We start from the raw sequence: 24,121 nt of genomic DNA, 5'->3' as shown, positions 1-24,121 counted from the left end.
GGAACAAGATGGCGGAATCAATAGACATGGAAAGTAATTTGAGTGTAGATATCCACTTGAACGAACGGATTAATGAACTGACCAATGCACAGCTCCAGAAATTATTGGATGAGATGAGGTATCGAGCGTCTAAAAACATCTAAGTACAACCTAAAATAAACAAAGCAGAGTAATGCTGGTAGCACCTGTGGAGAGTTTCTAGAATTTCTCTGGTTTTATTTCGGATTTCCAGAATTCGCAGTATGTTTTATGCTTTAATAATACCAACCTGATAACGTTAAAGGATAAAACGGTTGTTGGTGCTGAGTTAGAGTGGGGTTGGTGCTGTACTGGCAACATATGCCACTGGCAACACCCTTTCACCATTGTGTGCACTTTTGGGAAGCTTTTTCTATTTAATGAGCGCGGAATTGTTATTTAAATAACCAAAATATCCTCTTTCTCTTGAGGACCTCTGGTTAAGTGGAAAGGCTTATACTGCAGGGCTCTGCCAAGGATGAAGATGATCCAGAGAAAAGAAGACAATTGCCTTTGGCAACCCTCCATCTGGTTTGTACTGTGATGGTCAAATCTGTGTTGAATATCATCTGGTATGGCACAGGAACCCCATACCGGTGCATTTTTCACAGAGACTGCCATGTCAGAGTCCTACCAAGGATGAAGGAGATAGCAGAGAAAAGAATGGAACTGTTGCTTTATTACTAGGGGAGCTGATGACCTAGTAATATTATCGCTAGACTATTAATCCAGAAACTCAGCTAATGTTCTGGGCACCCAGGTTTGAATCCCACCATGGCAGATGGTGGAATTTGAATTCAATAAAAATATCTGGAACTAAGAATCTATAGATGACCACAATTGTTGGAAATGCCCTTTAAGGAAGGAAATCCACTGTCCTTACCTGGTCTGGCCTACATGTGACTCCAGAGCCACAACTGCCCTCTGAAATGGTAAGCCACTCAGTTCAAGGGCATCTAGGGATGGGCAATAAATGCTGGCCAACTAGTGACGTCCACGTCCCACAAATGAATATAAAAAATGTGCCGATACTGCATGGGCTGTGAAGTATTTTGGAAAGTCTGGTGACCTTGAAAGGCACCATAAAAATGCAAATTTTTTTCCTTTTTAAGTCAATATGAACTATCAATACAATGTGCCACTTCAATCTGTAATGAGTGTACCTTGTTAACAAGTTTATCAAATCCCAAAAACAGTAATGAAATGGGTGCCCAGTAAATTTGTTTTGGTGAAGGAGCCGTGTTGGCCAGAAGACTGAAAAATAGACAAACAGATGATGAAAAACCTGGGCTCCTCCTTTTGCACAGATAGGAGTACAAATCCAAAACCATCTTTCTCAAAAAGGCTGCGGATGATGGAACAATTGAAACTTTCAAGACTGAGATAGAATTTTGTCATGTGAGGGTCTCAGGGGATATGGAACAAAGGCAGGTAAATAGAGTTGAGATACAGAGGAATTTAATGGCAAAGCAGAAATAAAGAGTTTACTGGCTGACTGCTGTTTGTAATATTGTTCAGGGAAATTATCCTGGAATGGAAAACAGAGTCAAACTGATTGGTACCACCTCAACATCACATCGTTATGATGGGGTTAGAATGCTACTTCTTGCAATCACAGGGCTTTTTAGCCTCCAGGATTTTTTGGTATTTATTGTGTCAATCACTGCATTTTCCTGAGAATGAGAGCATATTTCTCTTTGTAATTCAGTTCAATTAAATTGCATTCCAAAGCAGACAATCTCTAATTTTATTCTACGATTATCATCTGTTACTTTGACAATTAGAAAATGTAAACGTTGTAATTGGTAATGGCTGTCACACATGAGATACAGAAAGAGATTCTTTCCTGTTGAAAGCTGTAATCATCATGCTTTTCTCGATAATAACTGGAATGTTTTTCCTTGTAGCTAAATATGATAGAGAAAAGACAAGCACAGAGATACATGCCCAAGGAACGAGCACAAAACATCAAATTCACAGTTTAGTGTTTACAGAGAGGCCTCAGAAAGTCACAAGCCAGTGCTCCAAATTTGACTATGCCTTGCATGCTATTCCATTGTATTTTATCCCTTATTTGCAATAAGGGATAAAACTCAAATATGTAGATAAAGGGATTTACATGTAAAATATAAAGACCACTTGTTTACAGTTTTGATAGCAAATGGGTAAGGTTGTCAAATCCAGCACCAAAGCAGCAGTATAAATCTCAGAATATTTAAGAAATTGAATTTAACTTGCTTCATTTACTGTCAATTTGTGGCCATGTCTGATTTTATGCTCTACCTATTGTTAAGATCCATATAGAGAACAATAACTTTTAAAAAGAGATGTGAATTTCCCAGTGACAGACGGAAAGAATCACATAACATTTCATGTTTTATGTCTTACAGTAACAAACAAACTAAAGTACATATATTAGTTGCCTATTAAGTAGTGTTTAGTTTATCAAACTATAAAATAAGTACTTCATTATTAACTAATTAACTCAACCAAAGTACTTAACTCCTATTTGTAGATTATGTCACAAAAGGGAGATTGGGAGTGGTGGGAAAATGGAGTTGAAGTCAAAGATCAGCCATGATTGTGTTGAATGGCTGGGCAGTGTGGTCTACTCCTGCTCCCATTTCTTGTGTATTACGTTCTCAGCAGATAGGTAACCTTGCGGATGAAATCCCACACTTCTCCCAGCATTTCAGTGGCTTCCCTCTCCCTGCCACACCAGGATGAATCTCCCAGAGTCTTTTGAAAGTCATTTCACTCAATCTTCTGAGTATCTATGCACTGGCTTCAGGCAGCAAGGCCCTGGTGAGTCCTTGATGCTTAAATCTCCATAAGTTCCATTCTTTGAACCAGCAATCAGTTCTCTCCAGCATCCTACTCAATGGCTAACAGAAAATGGTCTTTTCCTCTGCTTTGCACAGAAGCAGCTGTTTGCAGTCTATCTCTCCAAGTCTCTGAGCCAGAGAGTCTGTGCCCAGAAAGACCAGCTATGCCTCTTTTGTCAAGGTGCAAAAACTGACACTTGATTTTGGTTTTGGTCTGGGCCTCTCTGCCCATGACAACCAAGTCACATGAGTAGAGTTTGGTATATTTCACCATCACCCATTCCAGGACATCCTGTTTTACCTTAAATTAAAGAAGACATTTAAAAGAGAACTATCTCATAAAGACCCACATTCATAACAATATCATACATATTCCTATGGTTATAAAGTACTGAATCCTCTGATTCACCATGATCAATACTATTGACAATAGAGAAGAAATCTTATATCTTTTTTGCAATTCCTGTCAACTTATTCAATTTTAAATGCTTACATTAATGTTTATATTTACAATGAAAACTGAAAATGTAAACTCTCATGCTGTGATTACATCTTGTTGCCAGTGGATCATCCCTGCTAACTAGCAACTTTTGATATTATTACATTTTATCTCATTCTTTTAAAATTTGCCATCAATCCTTGAACATTTGACCTCCCAGTTTCCATTCTGGGAATCGCCCATCATCAAGTCCAATGTGTCAGGGGCTGAGTACATTAAGCTGACTTTGCAAAATTAGATAGGGATCAGTTCACTGATGATCTGGAGGGTGCTAGTTATCCACTACTTAATTAACTAACTGACTGAAGTAGCATAAGATAAAAGCAAAATACTGCAGATGCTGAAATCTGCAAGGGGTCATCTAGATTTGAAACATTGGCTCTATTTTCTCCACACACACATGCTGTCAGATCTGCTGAGATTTTCCAGCATTTTTTGTTTTTGTTGTTGAAGTAGCATAAGGATAGATGTTCCTGTTGGGTTTTCAATCAGTTGTTAATCAGTGATGAAGATCCTGATCAATCAATTTAAGATTTAATAAAATTGCTGATAGGACAACATATTAAATCATGACATAGTAAATCTGCGAATATTATGATATTTCAGAGGTACTGTAATGTTATGGTGAACTCGAATTAACTAAGTGCTCCATTTTATATACTTTGAGCAGAATCCCTTGTTGTAAGCCATGCTTCCTCTTATAAACCTCTGCTAATCTGTGCATTTCAGTGATTTATTTTTCTCTTTAACATAGTACTTCCAATGAAGTCTTGCAGATAGAGTCCGATATGCTTGATAAGTACTTTGAACGTGTGGTACCAAAAGAATTGGCCCTACAAGCCCAAAGTCAAGCACAAGAGCTTGCCCAGTTGGCACAGGTAGTACCTAAAGAGCAGCATTAATATTTTCTCATTAGTTTTTGATGTTTAAAATCTGAGAGAAAGGGACCCAAAGTAGCTGTAGCAAAATTTTGGTACCTGATTGTTGATAAGTAGCTCTGGATTTACAAAGTGATTCACCTGTCATCGTGTACCATCCTGCGTGGAATGTAGGGTCAGAGTTAGTATATATTGAAGGAATGCGAGGTATAAACTGAAGTTGACCTCAACTAAGATTTGTTGTATTTTGCAACTGTTTTTTAAAATGTTAAGAATATTTTTAATTCTGCCAGGGAAGAAGGTTTCAGCTCTTCAATTGTACTAGAAGAACAGATGGGAAGGGTAGCTATTTGTTAACATGATGGCCATGAGGAACCTTGCTCACTGCCAGCACCTATGTGGAAGGTGGTTTGCTTGCCTATCAGCTCTTTATAATCAGCATGTACTTGGAAAATTGCACTCCCTGGATATTTGTCACACTGAGTTATGGCCTTTATAGGTAGCACATAAACTTGGTATCTGTGACTGAATGGGATGAATATGAAAAGTGGATTTTGAGCTGCCAACAGTCCATGGCATATTTGTGCCACACTTTTCTAGGACCAGTAAGTGCTGCATGTGTGCAATTCCAGTGATGCTGAGTTCACAGTTCTGGCAATACCAATCAGAACTGTAGGAAATAATGAGCGAAAACCAAGCAAGACAATTTCCCAATGGGGACAAAGAAAACATCAAGGATGAGCTACACTAGGAAATGCATATACTGTCTTAGCTCACTGGCTAAATTAACCTGGGAGAAGTTGGCTTACAACCTTCTCAGCAAAATATATGTGGCAGAGGAAGAGCTGTAAAGTTTGGGGGGAAAAATGATTATGTTTTGTTATAAAATGTAAAGTTCAGAAGTTAAAGTATTTGGTAAATCTTGTAGGGGCGATCAAGGCATCGATCCAGGTCTCGCACTGTGACAGTAGAGCGGCTTTTGACTTTAACAGCAGAGCAGAAGTGCAATATTGCTTATAGAGAACTAGAGGAAACAAAAGAGGTATTAGCAAAGATGAAGCATGATTCAGACCACACAATTCGGATTTTACAGGTAAGTGACAACACAAAGCCATACTGTTCAATCTGCATATATTAGTGGTAACTCCAACCAGATACTATATAGGCAGCTAGTACTCAATTTCAAATATTCATACCTCTCAAATGGCATCTAAAACAAAATTGGAGGTCTGTCATTGCTGAAGTATTATATCTAAGACTGCTGGAGTGTGAGTTGCACATTAAAAAAATGTATGGAATCATGGAATGGAATCCCAAGTTCCGAGTAAAAGTTCTAGAATTACAAGTAAAGATTAAAGAGAACACTAGTGTGCTGGAGATAGAGGATGTGATGGAGGAGTTAAAAACAGAGTCTACTTAGTTAGAGTTAAGAAACAATAGAGATACAATTACACTGCTGGGTATAGTTTATAGGCCACTGTCTAATGAGAAATATATAGAGAGAAAATTTGCTGGAAAATGACATTGACGTGCGAGAACAATAAAATAGTGACATTTGGGGTCTACTTCAATTGTCTTATATAGACAGGGATAGTAATAGTGTAAAAATTAGTGAGGGGGAAGAGTTTTAGAAGTGTGTAGGAAAATGTTCTTGATCAGTACTGTACATGCCTGGTCCAATTTGGAAGGATGTACTGCTGGATCTGGTTCTCTGGAATGAAGTGGGTCAAATGAATCAAGAATGTAATCATAGAATTAGTTTTGGGTTAGATGTAAAAAAGGACAAGGAGAAATCTAGAGTAAAAATACTTAATGGGTTGAGGGGCAGCTTCAGTGCGTTGAGCCTAGATCTTGCCCAGTTAAATTGGAATCAAAACTTGGCAGACAAAACTATAATCAAGCAATGAGCAGCTTTTAAATGGGAATTGATTGGGGTACATTCTCATGAGGAGGCGGAAGGAAGACAACCAAAATCAAATTTCATGGATGATGAAAGAGATGGTGAGGAAGCAGAAAAAGAGGGCACATGGCTGATGTTGATAATGCAAAGGGGGACCAGGCTGAATATAGAACGTTCAGAGGGGAGATAACAATGAAAATATGAGAGGTGCAGGAAGAGTACGAGAAAATTGATTGTTGGGAATTTCTTCTTATGTTCTGTCACCATAACTGAGTTTCTGCTGTACTTCTGGTAAAAGTACAAGGAAATTCCAGGCTACTGTCTTTGTGACTACTCAAAGTAGAAAATCTTTAACTCGGTGTTTGTTTCCTAGGCTACTCTTGAGGAGGCTGAATTTGCACTGGCTGAAATAAAAAAAGCAGTCAATGAGTTTGAACGTGATATTGGGAGCTTCACACAAAGTAAGAAGGGAAGCACAATTGTAACAGAGACTCTCTTCAAATATTTTGAGGACAAAATTCATGCAAAAGTGAGTCCTATATCAAAAATTAGCCTGCCCCCTGTAGAAAGCAGATCTAGCAAACAACCCAGAACTAGCAAGCGCGAGTAATAGGTGTGGAACTAACAGAAATCACCAAATGAGACAGTGGGTTGATTTTCTGAGCAGATACTGTTGGTGCGGAAATTTACCACTGAATATTGGGGCCCAAAGCCTTTGCTGTATCCTGTGTGCTCAGCTATTTCTTGATATCATGCAGAGTGAGTCAAATTTGCTCAACACTGGCATCAGTGATGGTAAGGACCTTGGAGATTGAGATGCACCAATCACTACTTCCGACTGAAGACGTTGTAAAAGCTTCAGTCTTGTTTTTTGCACTCAAGTACTGAGCTCTGCTGTTACTGAGGATAGCACTTTTAATGTTCATGGGGTCTCTCCCTCTAACTCAGAGTACTAGTAACTGAGCCACACCTGAGACTTAAAAGCACCATTCCTTTAAAACAGTTATTGCTCGTGGTTTAGTCAGTAAAGGCACTGGCAGAGCCCTGAACCATGTTGACCTTAAACTTCTTTTGATCTGCTGGGTCAACTGATCTCTGCCAGGGAGAGATTGAGATTGGAATGTTCTTCGTCAATGAACATGGGGCCAACCGACCTGTTCGGGAGACTTTTGAACCTGGTCACAAATCTCAAACACTGCTGCTAGGAGTCTGAGAGAACTTTGTTCTTCAAATTTCTCGTCCATTGACACTGCCTTCTTTGCCATGAAATTACTGGGGTGGGGTGGGGTAGACCTCTGATTCAGAGATATTACCAAAAACAAGAATTTGGTGGCAAGATGTCAGGAAATATTGTTGTTTGTGGGTGCGGGGGGGAGGGGGGAGGGGGGGGGGAAGGTGGTTGGGAAGAAGAGAGAGATAGGTCCCTGGTCCCTGTGGCACAGCACTCAATGCATCTTGCCAACCCGAAAAAGATCCATTTATGCCTATTTTCTGCTTCCTGTAAGCCAGCCAATCTTCTATCCATGCCAGAATGTTACTCCCTAGAACATGAGCTATTATTTTCCACAGTAAAAGTGATGTGCCACTTCATCAAATGCCTTCTGGAAGTCTAAGTACAGTACATCCACCAGTTCCCCTTTATCCACATCCTCAAAAAACTCCAATAAGTTGGTTAAACATGATTTCCCATTCACAAAACCAAGATATCAAGATACTGAATTATCTAGTAGTTAATATTCTCAGTAAATATTTTGGATAGTGACCAGCATTAGCTGTGGAGTTTCTTGCACTCTGCCCTATCTAATTGTTTTCCTTTCTCTTCAGGAAATGCTGATCGATAAGCTGCAACTGAAGAATCATGCATGGAAGATGCTCAAGGCTAAACTGCACCAACAGCTCCGACTGGTTTGTAAATGGAGGGTGGTAGGCAGGAGCACAGTTATCACAATGTCATTTCTGAGCTACCACTGCCAATCAAATTTCTCATTATCTTTTTTGAATGCAGCAGTAAGGCTGTCATTTACCTCTTTAATTTGTGATATAAATTCAATGAATTGCTTCATTTGAAAGAGAGCACTTTGAGATGTCCGGTAAGTGCTAGATAAATGCAAGTTTTTCTTCTTTTCAGTGAAGAAAGATTGGTGTTTATTTAACATCTTATTGTATATCTTAAAGCATTTCACATATTAGTTACTTTAAAGTAAAGTGACTCATTCTGCAAAGGCAAATGTGGATGCCATTCTGTGCATGGGCAATATTATCTATCCCACAAGCATCAATAACCATTTGGACATGGGAAATAAATGTAAATAATTTGTAGGAAGTAGATACAGCATAACAACTATATTATAAATCACATTTAGTTGAATAAAGCATCCCAAAGTGCATTGAGATATTAGGACAAATGGGCCCAATAAAGCTTGGTCAAAAAGGTAGGTTTCAAGAAGCATTTTAAAGGAGAGGGAGGTAGAGAGGCAGATAGTTCAGGGAGGAATTCCAGGGCTTAAGGCTCCTAGTCAGCTGAAACTTCAGCTGCCTATGATGGGACAGTGGAAATGCTGGGTGCACAAGAGGTCAGAATTGGAGAAACACAGAGATCTGAGAGTTGTAGGGCTGGAGGAGGTTACAAAAATAACAAGAGTTGAGGCAATGGAGGAATATAAACACTTAAGATGTGAATTTTAGATTCTAGGTATTACTGGACTGGGAGCCACTATGGGATATCACAGCTAGAGCGTTGAAATAGGCAAGTCTGGAACTAACAAAAGCCTTGATGAAGATTTCAACCATAGATGGGCTGAGGCAGGGCTGGAGACTGGTGATATTACAGTGGCGGATGTTGTTAGTATTGGAACCCTCACAGCGTGCACTGCATTGTAAGTGAGAGAAGCTGTTACGAATTGAAGCATGGTGGGGCATTATTCTTAAAAATATTCTGGTTGTGTCAGACTCGGCGGCTGGGGAATGGCAGTTGTGGCAGGGAAAAACACAATGCCTTTGGTCTTCCAACTATTTACATAGTGTGTTCAATGATCAATTCCTCTGCTTTTAATTTTGGTGGTTGAGAGAAGAATATTGGTCAGGACAGCGGGAGAATTCCCTATTCTTTGAATAGCATTATGGGTTTTTTAATGTATGCTTGACATATCAGGCCAGTCAGAGGAACTTGATTTCATGCTAGTGGTTTGCATTTCCATCTGAAGTCAGTGCCAGGATGCCTAAATTGTTTCAAATAAAGTCAGTGAATTATGGGTACCATACAAGTGTTCTGCTGCAGGCTGGGAAAATGGATGGGTCCTATATAAACTGAGCTAGTCAATGGCTTGAGTCAGGGAAGGATGAAAGTGCATGATGGCAGCAGTGTGTTTATGGAGCCAGGAGAAGAATTGCGATTCTTTCTGATCCACATAAACTGCCCCCCACAATCTTATTGGCATTTAGTGGATTGGCCAAAAGGCAACCCTTTAGGGTTGCTGATTAGGCCACTCGCCACCCAGTGCGAAGTTGGTGAGTGCATATATTTCACCAAGTTGCAATCATAGGGAGAGCCAGGAGGAGAGAGTTGTGAAAAAGAGGGAGATGACCAGATAATGAGACACAGAATGAGAGATGCAACAAGTAGTGGGATCTTGAGAAAGACAGGAAATGAGATACAGTTTGCAACAAGAAATAACGTCTGCTGTATTTGCTGAGCAAATACAGTGAATTGCTTTGAGCGGTTTCATAGAGACATATTTCATTATTCAGTGCAGAAACAGATCATTCGGCCAAAATGTTATTAGACTTGCACTTGACCCATTCCATGGTGATATTCTTGGCAAGTCATGATGTCAGCAGAAAGTCCAACCAATGCAATGCATTCTACAAGACAACTGGGACCTCTGTGAACAAGGCATGCAATTGCATATTTTCTTAATTGATCAGCTTGAAGAATTGCACAATCTGAATCAGGAAATGTACATTAGAATAGCGAATTAATGCCAAATCAGGTACAGTAAATAAAAAGGGAAGGAAAGCAGGAGAGATAAATGTAATAGAAAGAAAAAAAATGTTTTAAATCTCCCACATTAATTGCTGGTTGAAAGAATGAGATTCCACACTTACAAAAACTAATTTATAATTTCAAACGGGTTGCTTTGCAGTAGTTAATATTTGCCATGTCATTTAAAAGGTTACTGAGACAGAAATGAATAAATCCTTTGTGATGAGATTTCTCCAATATCAACAACACCAGTACAGGATCTTTATGGCATTTAAAGCATTTAAATGGGGGTCCAGATGATGTCATGCCATTTTCATGCAGTTTGCAGAAGAATGTTACATGGAACATAGCAACTTCAGTTTCACATTTAACTGCTTGCAGGCAGTTGCTGTCCAATTTCTGCACTAATTACAGTCAATATCATTAACATTACAGCTATTTTCACAACAAAATCTGGCCATCTATGTGCTATATAGATGTATTTTTTTTCTCTTTTAACCTCTGGCTCTCCTCTTGCAGCTAGCTCTTGTGACTGGTATTAAAATAGAGTTTCAAAACTTGGGATGAAGATTGCCTGGCCCCTCCTTCAATTATGGTATAGCCATGTGATATGCGGAAAGGGGCAAAAATAACAATATTAACCAGGAAAACAGAATTTTTCTTTCTCTACCTAGAAAGAGGAGGCGGGGGAGGTGTTGCGGGAGGTCGACTTTCATCAACTGAAGATTGAAAATAGCCAATACTTGAAGCAAATTGAACAGTACAATCAGGACCTCCTGCAGCTCAAAGTAATGACAGGGAAAACTCAGTTGGTTCTCAACTCCTACAAAGTAAGTTTTGTTTGACACACTGTTCAGAATATCTCGTTCACCAACTCCGATAGATTGATGTAATTTCACTGGATTGAAGGGAGGACAGGGTAATGCAGTGGGTTCATCTTTCACCTTTGATATTTGAACTTGGTGGTTAAAACTTCTTCTCCCTTCCTACTTCAAATCCAATGCGAAAACATACACTGGGCCCAATTTCGGACCAGTTCCTTCTGCTACAGGCCCACAGCATGAAATTACCTACAGCTGATCGAAAAGCATCAGTTCCCTCATGAGGCTATAACATTATTTGGTTCAGTAAAGGGCAATCTTCTGAGATTTTGGACCTTATTTATTGTTGTGCCATATGTAGAGAGAGATCTGCTTTGCATTTACTTTGATTTACACCTGACTTTGGAAATGCTTGATCCTGATTGTGAATTCAAAATTAGGGAAGAAGCGTTTAGGAACAAATAGAAATGGATGGTTGAGGGAGGTGAATACTGATACAGCTAATTGGATATGAAATAACTCCTCAGAAGCCGGTATCCCTTCACCAAACTTAGATTTATTTACATAGTCACTAACACTCTGATAGGTACTTCCTAGACAGTGTATAAACCCAAAGTGCCAGTAACCCTGACACACCACATTATATACATGTGCAGGGCTCCCTGGTATCTCTTTTAGGTACCAACCAAATAAACAAACTCAAATTAACTCGGGGACCAATTCAAAGGGGCAGCTCCCCAAAAGGAAGGGGGGAACAGCCCGAACAAAAAACAAAGTCAAAAGGAAACTTAAAACATCAAATCAAAAGGTGATTATCAGGGTTGATAATACACCCCAGCCCCTGTGGTGCCCAGCAGGCGCAGAAGGTGTCAACTGTACCCGTGGACACCGCATGCTCCTTCTCCAGGGACAGGGCTCCCTGGTAGACCAACTCATTACTGCCTTAATCAAGGAGCTCATAGTCTAAGAAGTTCAGCTCATGGGCCTCATTAAAGTCATTACAGGATAGGTGCTGGATCGATTGGTAGCTGGGGTGGAAATGGAAGACCTTGGGAAGGAAGTGATGTGCAAGGCCAGGAGGATTGAATCAAGAAATGTTATGGTTGGAATTGCAGATTTGAATAGTGTTGTGGTTAAGTGCACCAGTAAAGCCTGAAAGTGCCATCTGGGACAATGGAAGGTAGAAGGCCCAATTAAAACAAATCATATTGCTAAAATGTCTATTATGCTTTCAAATCCGCTGGTTACCTCCCTTTTCCAGAGACAGTTGCACAGAATGTCATCAGAGACGAAGCAACTTATCAGCGAAATAAAATCTAGACAGGATCTGCTTAAGAAGATAGAACTTGAGACTACAGAAGTGCAAGAAGTAAGTGATAAAGGATGCATTTTGATAGAAATTACTGACCTTTAGTTTTTTTAACTTCAAAAAATTACAGCAAAATAACAAGAAAGAAACCTAGCCACAGGTGTGCCAAGATTTATGGAATAATTCTCCAATTAATTATTTTAATACAGAGTTAGAGGTTAACTTGCTAACTGATGTGGACACCAACCAACCTATTTAAATGCAGCAATTGAAAAACAATATAATCAATTCTTTTACTCTCCTCACCCTGTCCAATTTCTGCCAATTTGATGATCATCTCTTCCACCCTCTTCCTTCAGGTACGGATAGACTAAATTGGATAGCCCCTGAAAACAGGTGCAGGGATCATAACGTGTAATTAACCCACACCCCTTAATGTAATACTGGCAAATTTGTACTGCCTGTTTATTTTCATGATTTCTGCGTACAGCAAGTGCGAACCACACTATTCATTTGTTCAATACATCAGCAAAAGCTCAAAGTCGTAACTTGCTACTACCAGTTTTGCCCTGTTTAAAAGGGGTAGGTGCTGCCAATCGTGCAGTAAGTGAATCTGACCTGTAAAGCAGGGAAGAATGACAACCTGGGAGGGTGCAGGTTCCAAATTTTGAACTGCTTTCTTGGAGGCTTTGGTAGAGGAGGTGGAATATGTGAAAGATAGCCCATACTTGGAGGGGTCCAGGAGGGTTTCCCAGTCACACGCCTCAAAAAGTAGTGGAAACAGAAAGCCGTAGAGGTCAATACCAGGAGTCAAGCCCTGAGGACCTGGATGCAATGCTGCAATGTTGAGCTCCCAAATAGCCGCACTGGCATCAGACAGCTGTTTCCTACTTTTGGCAACGCCATTCACTTTTTTTCTCATTACATTTTTCTACCTTAAAATATTAGTACAAAAGGGCACTAATACCCACAGCAATTTGGGATCTATTTTGCACTTCAGCTTTCTCCTCTTTCTTTTTTAATTATGCTACTGCTTTTTTTGTGATTTCATTTTTCTACCTTAAAATATTAATACAAAAGCAAAATACTGCAGATGCTGGAAATCTGACATAAGAAGAAAAAATGCTGGAAATTGGGTAACGTCAACGTTCGTGTTGATGAGCGTTTCAATATATTAAATCTTGTATGAACTAGATCAATTGTGAACTGTTTTTGAGGAAATCAAGGTTCCCTTTTTACAGTGTATGTTTATATTGTATTGTTTACATTTTTCCAAGTCAATGGACCAGGTTTTGTGATAGCTGGAACTGAAACTATCTGTGCTCATCATTATTATGGTAGAAACCAGATTTTTGGCATCCACACTTAGAGTAAAACATGAAAACCCACGTTTCCCAATTCTCTCTGGATTTAACACCCGCATCGCTGTTCGCCCTGACAGCAAATGCAGGCTGAAAATAGCCCCTAGAGGGCAGTTCAGAGAAAATAGGAGGTGCACCACAACTTTTTAAAATAGTAAATAGGTGTGCTGTGACATATAAAAGGTTGGGAACCACTGAATGCAGGAACTCACCAATGCCCTTTTGACAGTACCCTCCAAACCCTTAACCTCTATCACCTCGAGGGACAAGGGCAACATATTCATGGGAACACCACCATCTGCAAGTTCTTCTCCAAAACGCACACAATCCTTGGAACTATATCACCATTATATTTACTATTCCTTCACTGTTGCTGGGTCAAGGTCCTAGAACTTATTTACTAACTGCACTGTGAGTGTACCTACTCCACAGCAGTTCAAGAAGGTAGTTCACTCCACCTTCTCAAGGGCAAATAGGAATAAGTAATAAATGCTGGCTTAGCCAACAGCATCCACATCCTGTGAATTAATAAATTATAAAACATTGTGTTTCTCCCCTTTGTATCTGCAGGACAAAGCCAAAGAAGAGGAGCTAAACAGGAAGTTTCGTGATGACATTTCCAATTACAGAGTGCCGGACGTCCTTGAATATGTGCGTGAGACGTGGAATCGCTTTGACTTAGAGAAGAAAGTGAAAACCTGGGAACGTAAGGTGGATATTGCAGAGGTGAGTGTCACTCTGCATTTGTGAGCTGATGGTGAATGTGACTGCATTTGAACTGCAGGACTAACTGACATTTGGCTGGATAATAGATACATGGAGTTGTACCTACCTTCCAAGAGCAGGGAGATTGTAATGAGTTTAATTATCTCTGGATTACAAAGGTGTGCCTTAAATGGCAGAATTTGTTGTAACAGAACATCTGAGGGAGTCTGCTGAATAAGAGCAAAGCGGCACCCATGGAGAAAAGCCAGAATTTTTCTCTGGTACACCTAGCCTATCCTATTGAAACACTGGCATGAAATATGTTAGCTTGCCAAACTTCATCCAATGGCTATTCCAGGGGAAATCGATGTGAAAAATAGCAATGCTTCTGTCAAATTAAAGTAAAAAATTTGCATTTGTGTCATATCACAGATCTTGGAAATAACACAAAGCAATTCATGCAATGAGTAACTTCAAATTATAGTCAAATATAGCAGCCAATTTTCACACAGTAAACCCTCATGAAGAACAATTAGATGTTGGTCAGTTTATTTGCATTGTAGTTAAAGGAAAAAGGAAAAACTTTAATATCCATCTCAACAGACACCTTATCTGGCAGTTCAGCGCTGCCTTAATATTATATGCCAGCCTAGATTATTCATTCAGATCCTGGATTGATCTTGAATTCACAACATTCAATTACTGTATGTCAGTATTTACAATCAGCATGTTACACACCCTCAGAAAAGTAATACTGAATCAGTATCAGAGTCTCACCCAAAGTAACGTAAGCAATAAAACAGAGATGAAGGAAATAATGGCATGGAAGTCTGACAAATCCCCAGACCAGATGGTTTCCATCCCGGGTGTGAAAGAAAGTAGGTAAGAATATTGCTGATGGCTGAACACTAATCTACTGAAATTCTCTTTCTCCGGAAACCATTCATTTAGTTTGTAAAATTGTGCATTGCCACTCCGCTTTTTAGTTACAGTTGAGAGGGGAAAATCAGATAATTCTTGACCAATTAGTCTATATAGACTCTATTTGTGTTGGAAAATCACTAAAGTCTATAATTAAAGATTAGGTGACTGAACACATTGAAAATTTTCAGCTGATTAAAGGTAATTAGTTTGAATTTGTAATGGGTAGGTCGTGTCTAACAAGTTTTTTGAAAATTTGATTAAAATAATGAACAGAGAAATGTCACAATGCTATTTATGTGGGCTTCCAGAAAACAATTAAGTCCCTCACAAAAAACTGTTAACCAAAGTTGAAGTTCATGGAATTAAAAGAAAATTATTGACTGGTCAGGAAATTGGCTGAGTGGATGGAGACAGAGTAGAGATAATAGGCAGGTACTCTAATTGGCAGCAAGTGTCCTACAAGGACCTGTTTTAGGGTCTCAAATATTCATGGTATTTATTAATGATTTAGGAGATGGGATAGAAAGCCACAGATTAAACTTGGCAGCAATATAGGCAGTGTAGATGGAAAGGTAACATTACAAAGAGATAGCAAAGAATAGGTGAGAGAACATAACTAAGGCGATTGAATTTCAATGTAGACAAGTGCAAAGTCATCCACTTTGGAACTAAAATGAATAGAACAAGGTATTTGTAAATGTTGGAAAGATGTGAGCAGTGGAGGTCCAAAGAGACATGGAGCTCTATGTATACATCATCAAAAAGTCATGAACAGGTCCAGAAAATAATCAAAATCACTAGCGGAATTTTGGTCTTTATATCGAGAGGACCAGAAGACATTGGGATAGTAGTCATGCTTCAGCAACGCAAAGCCATAGTTAGACTGGTGAGGTCGGAGAATCAGGTCCTTCATTTTTCAGTTTTGTAGTTATAGAACATCAACCAGGCAGGGAAAAGCCTTGTATTTATAAGACAAAAGATCAGCTAGAAGTTCATAAATGTTATAATGTAGTTTAACACTGAAGTAACATGATGTGACGAGAGGTATGTGTTCTACTTGCCACTCGTTTAAAGTGAAAATTTTTGTTAACTAAATGTATTAAGGGATATGGGCAAAAGTGTGTCAATGGAGTTGTGTCCCAGATCAGCCATGACCTCACTGAAAGGCAGAACAAGGCTATTCCTGTTACTATGCTCTGAATTAGAGGTAAGACTAGTAGCAAATGGGCCTAGCTGACAGTGCTATTCACAAGCTATCCTATACGAGATCAATGTGAACAATTTTATGATTCGCATTGACATCCATTAGCTATTCTAAATAGAAGCAGTGTGAGAAACATCCTCTCTCTCTGAAGCGTCATCTAGATTTGTCTCCACCTCTCCTAGTTGAGTCGAGGACTGGATTCAACTCTGTGGGTCGGACCACAATGGGCCTCTTTTTTTAAAGGACGTGAATTTAAGGTTTTTAACTTAATTTATTGTTGCAGCACGTTTCTTTTTGCCCAAGCTGTTATGCTAACTAACATCTTTTACAGTGAGTCGCCTTTTGTTTAAAATAGAACTTTCATGCTGTGCCATTTGATTCCAGACAGGGTAAAAGTGATTTTAGAATTAGTTTCAGATAGCTGCAACTGAAAAAAGAGCTCCTTTGTCTTTGTGTCAGGGGACTGGACAGAATTAATTGGATTTATCTACACTTTCAGTAGGGTCTGGCTAATGCCTGTACACCGAAACCATAAGACATAGGAGCAGAATTAGGCCACTCGGCCCATCAATTCTGCTCCGCCATTCAATCATGGCTGATATTTTTCTCATCCCCATTCTCCTGCCTTTTCCCCATAACCCCTGATCCCCTTATTAATCAGGAACCTATCTATCTCTGTCTTAAAGACACTCAATGACCTGGCCTCCACAGCCTTCTGTGGCAAAGAGTTCCACAGATTCACCACTCTCTGGCTGAAGAAGATCCTCCTCATCTCTGTTTTAAAGGATCATCCCTTCAGCCTGAGGTCGTGCCCTCTGGTTCTAGTTTTACCTACTAGTGCAAACATCCTCTCCACGTCCACTCTATCCAGGCCTCGCAGTATCCTGTAAATTTCAATAAGATCCCCCCTCATCCTTCTAAACTCCAAGCAAGAAATGAAGCAAGTTAAAGTTTGTTTGATGTCCAAGAAGACTTTAAAGTACTTCTGCAGAATGGGAAGTCGATGAATTAATTTTCTCTTAACAGTTGACCCATCAAAGGATGTGCTTTGGAGGAAAGCTATTGATATTTTAATGTTAAGGTGCACAGTTTTTGCATCAATACACTGCCCTAGAAATTTAGCTTTATTTTATTTCATTTGTGACATTGAACTTCATGAAATTACATTGCCCACAAATGTCACCACAAGCGGAAGTCTACTTTTCATCCATAAATCCTGCAGATTATTTATTAGATGGGTGTAACAAAGAGCAAGTAGTAAGCTAATGTTATTTGAAGCTCCCATGAGGAAAGCGCAACCCAGAAGCACTATGCTAGAGGCGGTTTGAAATGCTTTGGAGCACATCCTTCTCTGAAGTGCCCTGCTGCTCTGTGCTTTGATCTTTAAAAAGGGTACATTTGGTTCAATTAATAAGGAACTCTTGTGAAATGCACAGAGAGATTAGGAAAAAAACATAAGGCAGAAGTGGCAGAAATGAAGAGAGACTGTCAGAAAGAGAGATAGAATGTGAAAGAGTTGAGAACAGAAAGATATGGAGCTGGATTTAATGCAGTCTACAACTTAATCGCAGTAGAGGGCACATAGCAGTTTCCTGGTGGCGGGAAAACCTCCTGCAATTAGTTGAAGGTGGAAATAGGATCATAGGAGAAACTTGCTTTCTTGTGGTGGTTGGTCGGTCAGTTAGGCTCAAATTGACAGCACCTAATCTGGCTGCGCCTCACCCTCAGAAGCGGTTCTCTGACTGGTGGGCTGAATCCACATCAGTTCATTAAATTCTGTCCACGGGATGTGTTTACATTTTTACTGTTGTTGTGCTAAAAAGGAGCTTTAATTATATGGCTGCCTGATTTCTATTGATCTCAATGCAAAAAGATATTAAAAATGAGAGGGGGTTATTAGGAAAACAACAGTAATTTTAAGGGATTTATATTTGTGTTGGTAAACATTAGAAATTAAGGTATAGTTATTTCTAAGTGGATTTAATTTAATATTTCTGTGGAAGGAAGGGTAAAACTTTAGTTAGTTTAGGCATTTGTGCGTGGGGTTTGGTTTCAATTCCAACTTTGTTTCTCTTGAGCTTAGAAAGGGTTATGGCATGAAGAGTAAATAGAGGTTGGCAGAAGTAGCAGTGGTTGCTTTGCAACCAGGCGTCTTTTAAGGTAGAAAGGCTTTTGAATTTAGTTTTTAGCTGAAATTGTTTGCAGTTGAAGAAGGACACCAGGGAGTGAACATGTCTCAAATCTGAACAGGTCAAGGGTGTTACAAAGAGGCAGATTTCTCAGATACAGTCCCAAATAATTAGGAAATTGGGACAGAAAGAACACCTTGAGAAGACCAAAGTTAACAGAGCAGAGACCAAAGTATTGTTCAGGAGAATTCAAGAGAAAAGTAAACAAAGTGTTCTGAGTTAAAGAGAATGTTGCAGTAACCAGAGAACGGGAAAGCAGACTTCCGAGGTAAAACAAAGTTTGATGCCATTTCCATAGAGTCTGGAAATTGATAGTTAAAGCAATTGCGAACAGTTTGTCCAATAGTCAAGACAAAGAAATCCTGAAGAGGGAGCTGAAAATCCTGGATGCTGGATTCTCTGTTAAAAGTGGAGTGGCAGCTCTGTTTAAATGAGTCATTTGGAAAACCTGAACTGGATTTTGGAATGCAAACTGCTGCTGGAAAGCATTGTTGAGGGAAAAAAAAATTAAAGTGTGTTTTTTGGGAGTGGGGTTTGGAAACACTCATGTGACAATCATCTGGGGAGATTCTGTGGAGAAATCCACAGACATTCACTTGTGGTTCAGAGTAGAGCGTGTATTTGTCTACAGCCTGTCTTGTGTGTTTAAAGAGATGTTGTGTTACTGAGACTGTTGTCACTTAAGATATACTTTGTAATCTATGTAAATTTTAAAATCTGGGTGTATTTGTTAAGCTAAGGGGTATTGTATTATTCAATTTTTTCATGCCTAATATTTTTCTTTCTTGTTGTTAAAACTAATTAGCGGTCCTGTGACTGTTCCTCCACGTTTTCTAAAAAAAATTAAAAGTTATGATCTTTTGAGCCAAGGTTCCATTCTGGGATCAACTGGGATTGTAACAGGGTTTACAAAGGATAGTTTGATCCTGTTCTCCATCCAGTGGTCAAAGTGGAAACTTGTCCCATAGAGTCACCAAAGAAGTTTAAAAAAGAGTCCAAGCTCACGCAGGAGAAGCTGTTAGAATGATGGAATCATAGAATCTTCCAGTGCAGAAGGAGCCCATTTGGCTCATCGAGTCTACACCGACCACAACCCCACCCAGACCCTATCCCCTTAACCCCATGCATTTACCCTAGCTAGTCCCCTGACACCAAAGGGCAATTTAGCATGGCCAATCTACCTAACCCACACATCTTTAGACTGTTAGTTACAGGAAAAAGAGATACAATCTTTTGAACCTCGGGTATTAAACAACTAACACTTAGTTATTTAAATTTGTTTTCCAGCTTGCACATAAGACTTACAGCAAAACCTGGGAGAACATAAAAATGTACAACGATCAAGATCAGGACTTGAATAAAACCAGCACAGAGTAACCAGGACATGGGAGGATTCTTGAAACTAGAACTTAGCACAAACTAGACAATGGAGCAACATTCACAGGAATCCAAAGGAAAATGTTCCTTAGAATGAAGAATTAATTTAACCTAGCTGCAAAAGACAGTCATGTTTATGCTAATAATCTGACTGCATTGTTAATTCAAATAAATAGAGCCAGCTATTGATTCTTTGCCTTGTTGCCTTCTCACAGCCTCCTAATACTGTTGTTACTAGCAAACAACAGTAAAATTATGTTGCGAGCACGTCATAATCCTATAATGTGGGATTTCCTTCAACAAACACATCCCACTGCACTGTTAAGAATAGGGGAATCCTTTGCAGCAAAACCAAGGAACATCCTATAAGTAAGAATATTGGGTATTATCCCAGTAAAGCCTGTCATTGTGCAATTAAAAGCTATAATTAGTATGTCATAAATTAAACATTTTGAAGTTCAGATCTATTGGTTTAGTATTCATTAAATTAAACAAAAACAAAAAACCTAACATACAAACGAGGAGTAGGCCATTCAGCCCCTCGAGCCCGCTCTGCCATTTAATAGGATTATAACTGATCTGATAGTAACCTCAAATCTGCATCCCACCTACACTGGATAACCTTGCTCACCAAGAAAACTATCCATCTCTGCCTTAGAAATATTTAGACTCTGCTTCCACAATCTTTTCAAGAAGAGAGTTCCAAATACTTTACAGCCCTCTAAGTGAAAGAATTTCACTTCTTCTGTGTTTTAAATGGGTGATCCCTTATTTTTAAACAGTGACCGCTAGTTCTAACTCTCCCACAAGAGGAAGCATCCTCTCCACATCTACCCTGTCATGACCCCTCGGCATTGTATAGGTTTCAATCAACTCGCCTCTTAATCTTCTAAACTCCGACAACTCTAGCCTGTCCAAGCTTTCCTCGTATGACAACCCACCCATTCCAGGTATTAGTCTGGTAAACCTTTTCTAAACTGCTTTAAATGCATTAAATAAGGTCATCAAGACAATATTCCAAATGTAGGCTTGAGTACACCATACAACTGAAGCAAAACTTTCTTACTTTTATATTCAATTCCCTTCGCAATAAATAATGACATTCTATTAACTTTCCTAATTACTTGTACCTGCATTCTAACCTTTTCTGATTTGTGCACTGGACATCCAGTTCCCTCTGTATCTCTGAGCTGTGCAATCTCTCATGATTTAGATAATATCCTTTTTTATTCTTCCTGCCAAAATGGACAATTTCACACTTCCCACATTTTACACTGTTTGCCAGATCTTTGCCCACTCACTTACACTATCTATATATTTTTGTAGCCTCCTTATGTCTCCTTTACAACTTACTTTCCTACCTATCTTTGTGTCATCAGCAAATTTGGCAACCATCCCTTCAACCCCTTCATCCAAGTCATTTATATAAATTATTCACAATTGAGGTCTCAGCACTGATCCCTGTGGTACTTGTTAGATTTTGCCAACCCATTTATACCTACTCTCCACTTTCTGTTAGCCAGCCAATCTTCAATTCATGCCAATATGTTACCCCCGATAACGACAGCTTTTATTTTCTGTAATAATATTTAATATGGCACTTTATCCAATGCCGTTCTGGAAATCTAACATCCATTGGTTCCCTTTTATCCATGGCAAGGTTACTTCCTCAAAGAACTCCAATAAGTTGGTTAAACATGATTTCTCTTTCACAAAACCAGATTGACTCTGCCTCATTATTTCAAGCTTTAAATTCACTACCACAGAAAGTAGTTGAGACCAAAACATTGCTTGATTTCAAGAAGAAATTAGATATAGCTCTTGGGGCTAAAGGGACGAAGAGATATGGGGAAAGGAGAGAAATCAGGATATTGAATTGGATGATTAGCTATGATCAAAATAAATGGTGAAGCAGACTCAAAGGGCCGAATGGCCTACTCCTTCTTGTTTCTAGCTTAGCCAGGTGCTCTGCTATAACTTCTTCTAAGATTATCCCTCCGACAGATATTAAGCTAACTATTTTCTCACTTTCTGTCTTTCTCCCTTTTTGAATAATGGAGTTACATTTGCTATCTTCCAATCTGTTGGGATCTTCTCTGAATCTAGGGAGTTTTGGATTATTAAAACCAATTCATCAATTATCTCACTAGACAATTGTTTTAAGATCATTTGATGAAGTCCATCAGAACTGGGGCTCCAGGTTAAGTCAAGGCCAAGCAAATATTCATAAGCTTGGTTACCCAAATACTTAATAAAACTGGTTATATGTGGATTAACCTTTATAGTTGAAAGGGATAGATATCCAGATAAAGCAAGGTAACTGGAAAATCAGACTTTGACCTGAAAATAGGTAATTAAGAATCATCTTGGCTTTCTTCCTCTCAGACTTCAATCATCTTAGAAATGAATGAAAATAGAAACATATTTAGAAATGTTCTTTCCAAGAAAATTGTAGCTTCAAGACACCAAGTTCTAGAGGCCATCTGACTGACTTATATGGTCACCCTTAAGGCAAGTTGTTTTATTAGGCAACATTCTCATTTTTGAAGGCCTCTCCAGCTATATTTTAAGATCCTGAAGGCAAAATCATGCTTCTACAGAGGAGTTGAATTTCATGATTTTTTTGTACCATTGAATATAGGACTAACAGCCAATTTTCTATTATCTGAACACATGACAAATTTGCAGAATATTGATTGGCTTCTTTTGAACCTTTTCTGCTTTTTGTTCAGTTGCATCATGCTGCCATATATGCCATTATCTCTAACTATTGAAGATCCCATTGTTTGTTTCTGGATTGCTCTTAATTGTAACAGATTTATGTACAGTGCACCAAACTAATGTCAACACCTTAGACTATTCATAGCCCATATGGGTTCACCATCTTAAAGTGGAAGTTAAATGCTAGGAACAGATCAGGACAGAAAGATAAACTTTAAAATCACTTGTTACTGGTTCAAGAACCATTATCTTCTCACCTGTATGCAATGAAGCTACATCCATCGCAGCAAGAGGACTGCTTGCAAGACTACTGTCATCCCAAAATCCAGACTGACACTACTGTTTGGCACTGAGTATATTCTGCAATATCAGATATGACATCCTTGAGACAAGATGTTAAAACAAAGATGTCTGCTAATTCTTATGGTTTTTGTATACATTTGAGATCCCATAATATTACTCAAAGCCTTGTCCAGCACAATTAAAACCAGATTAACCAGCAAATATCAATTTGCTGTTGGTGGGACCTTGTGTATAAAACTGGTGTTACAATTGTCCATATAGTCAGTAATTGTATGTGTAGAGCTTGAAGAAGTGATATGATAAAACATAAATTAAAATTTTAATTATTTGCATGAACTGCTAGTTAATATTGGTTGAGATCAAGTCTAACCGATCACTTCAAATAAGGTGGAGGATTCTTTAATTTGAGACTGGAGGAAATTTAAGCAACAATATTTGCGTGAATGACCAAACCCAGTCAATTATGACTTGTACAATCGAATAAAGCCTGTGTGAAACTAGAGATATTCTCAAGTGGAAACTAGAAATGATTGTGTGAGGGAGCTCAGAGAACCAAATTCATGGAGTATTCAGACTGTGCTGTCAAGGTGGTATAATACCAATAGCAGAATTAACCATTCAAGAATTTATGGCTTGGGTTTTAGAGGAACAATCCCACATTTTTGTGATTGTGGTGTGGAGGCTGAGACATGACAACTTTTGGGCTTACTGGATCCAACAATGTAGGCTGATCCAACGACAGTCCTGTCTGCTCTCTCCACAGTAGTTTGGGGGGGGGGGGGGGGGGTGGAGAGAAGGGAATGAACAGTCAGTCCCAATCTAACAAGGTTGAATACTGGGTTGATGATAAAACACTGATTTTTCTTCAGAGATGATCAATGCTTAATTATTACTTTACTATTATTATTTATTAGTGTCACAAGTATACTTACATTAACACTGCAATGAAGTTACAGTGAAAATCCCCTAGTCGCCACACTGGCGCTGTTCGGGTATACTGAGGGAGAATTTAGCATAGCCAATGCACCTAACCAGTACGTCTTTCGGATTTAATTTGGTTCTGTCTTTCGATCAGAATGCAGAGGCAAAGCATTTACTTTCATAA

The 24,121-nt window shown here is 39.0% G+C and overlaps 1 protein-coding gene across 1 annotated transcript; it reads left to right on the top strand.

Moving 5' to 3' along the window:
* Positions 1 to 20,180, top strand: cfap263 (cilia and flagella associated protein 263). Its single transcript, XM_078210286.1, has 9 exons — positions 1 to 118; positions 4,097 to 4,220; positions 5,149 to 5,313; positions 6,494 to 6,649; positions 7,945 to 8,025; positions 10,777 to 10,932; positions 12,185 to 12,292; positions 14,164 to 14,319; positions 19,903 to 20,180. Exons 1-9 carry the CDS (start codon positions 9 to 11, stop codon positions 19,990 to 19,992), a joined length of 1,146 nt encoding a protein of 381 aa, XP_078066412.1. The 5' UTR covers positions 1 to 8; the 3' UTR covers positions 19,993 to 20,180.
* The last annotated feature ends 3,941 nt before the right edge of the window (positions 20,181 to 24,121 follow it).

The sequence above is a fragment of the Mustelus asterias genome, chromosome 4, assembly GCF_964213995.1.
Source record: "Mustelus asterias chromosome 4, sMusAst1.hap1.1, whole genome shotgun sequence".
NCBI lineage: Eukaryota > Metazoa > Chordata > Chondrichthyes > Carcharhiniformes > Triakidae > Mustelus > Mustelus asterias.
This window is presented reverse-complemented; position numbering and strand designations above follow the sequence as displayed.

Coding starts and splice junctions, on each gene's coding strand:
- cfap263 (XM_078210286.1), top strand. CDS start 9: ATGGCGGAATCAATAGACATGGAAAGTAATTTGAGTGTAGATATCCAC. Junction 4,221..5,148: donor AGCTTGCCCAGTTGGCACAG/GTAGTACCTAAA, acceptor TAAATCTTGTAG/GGGCGATCAAGGCATCGATC. Junction 5,314..6,493: donor ACACAATTCGGATTTTACAG/GTAAGTGACAAC, acceptor TTTGTTTCCTAG/GCTACTCTTGAGGAGGCTGA.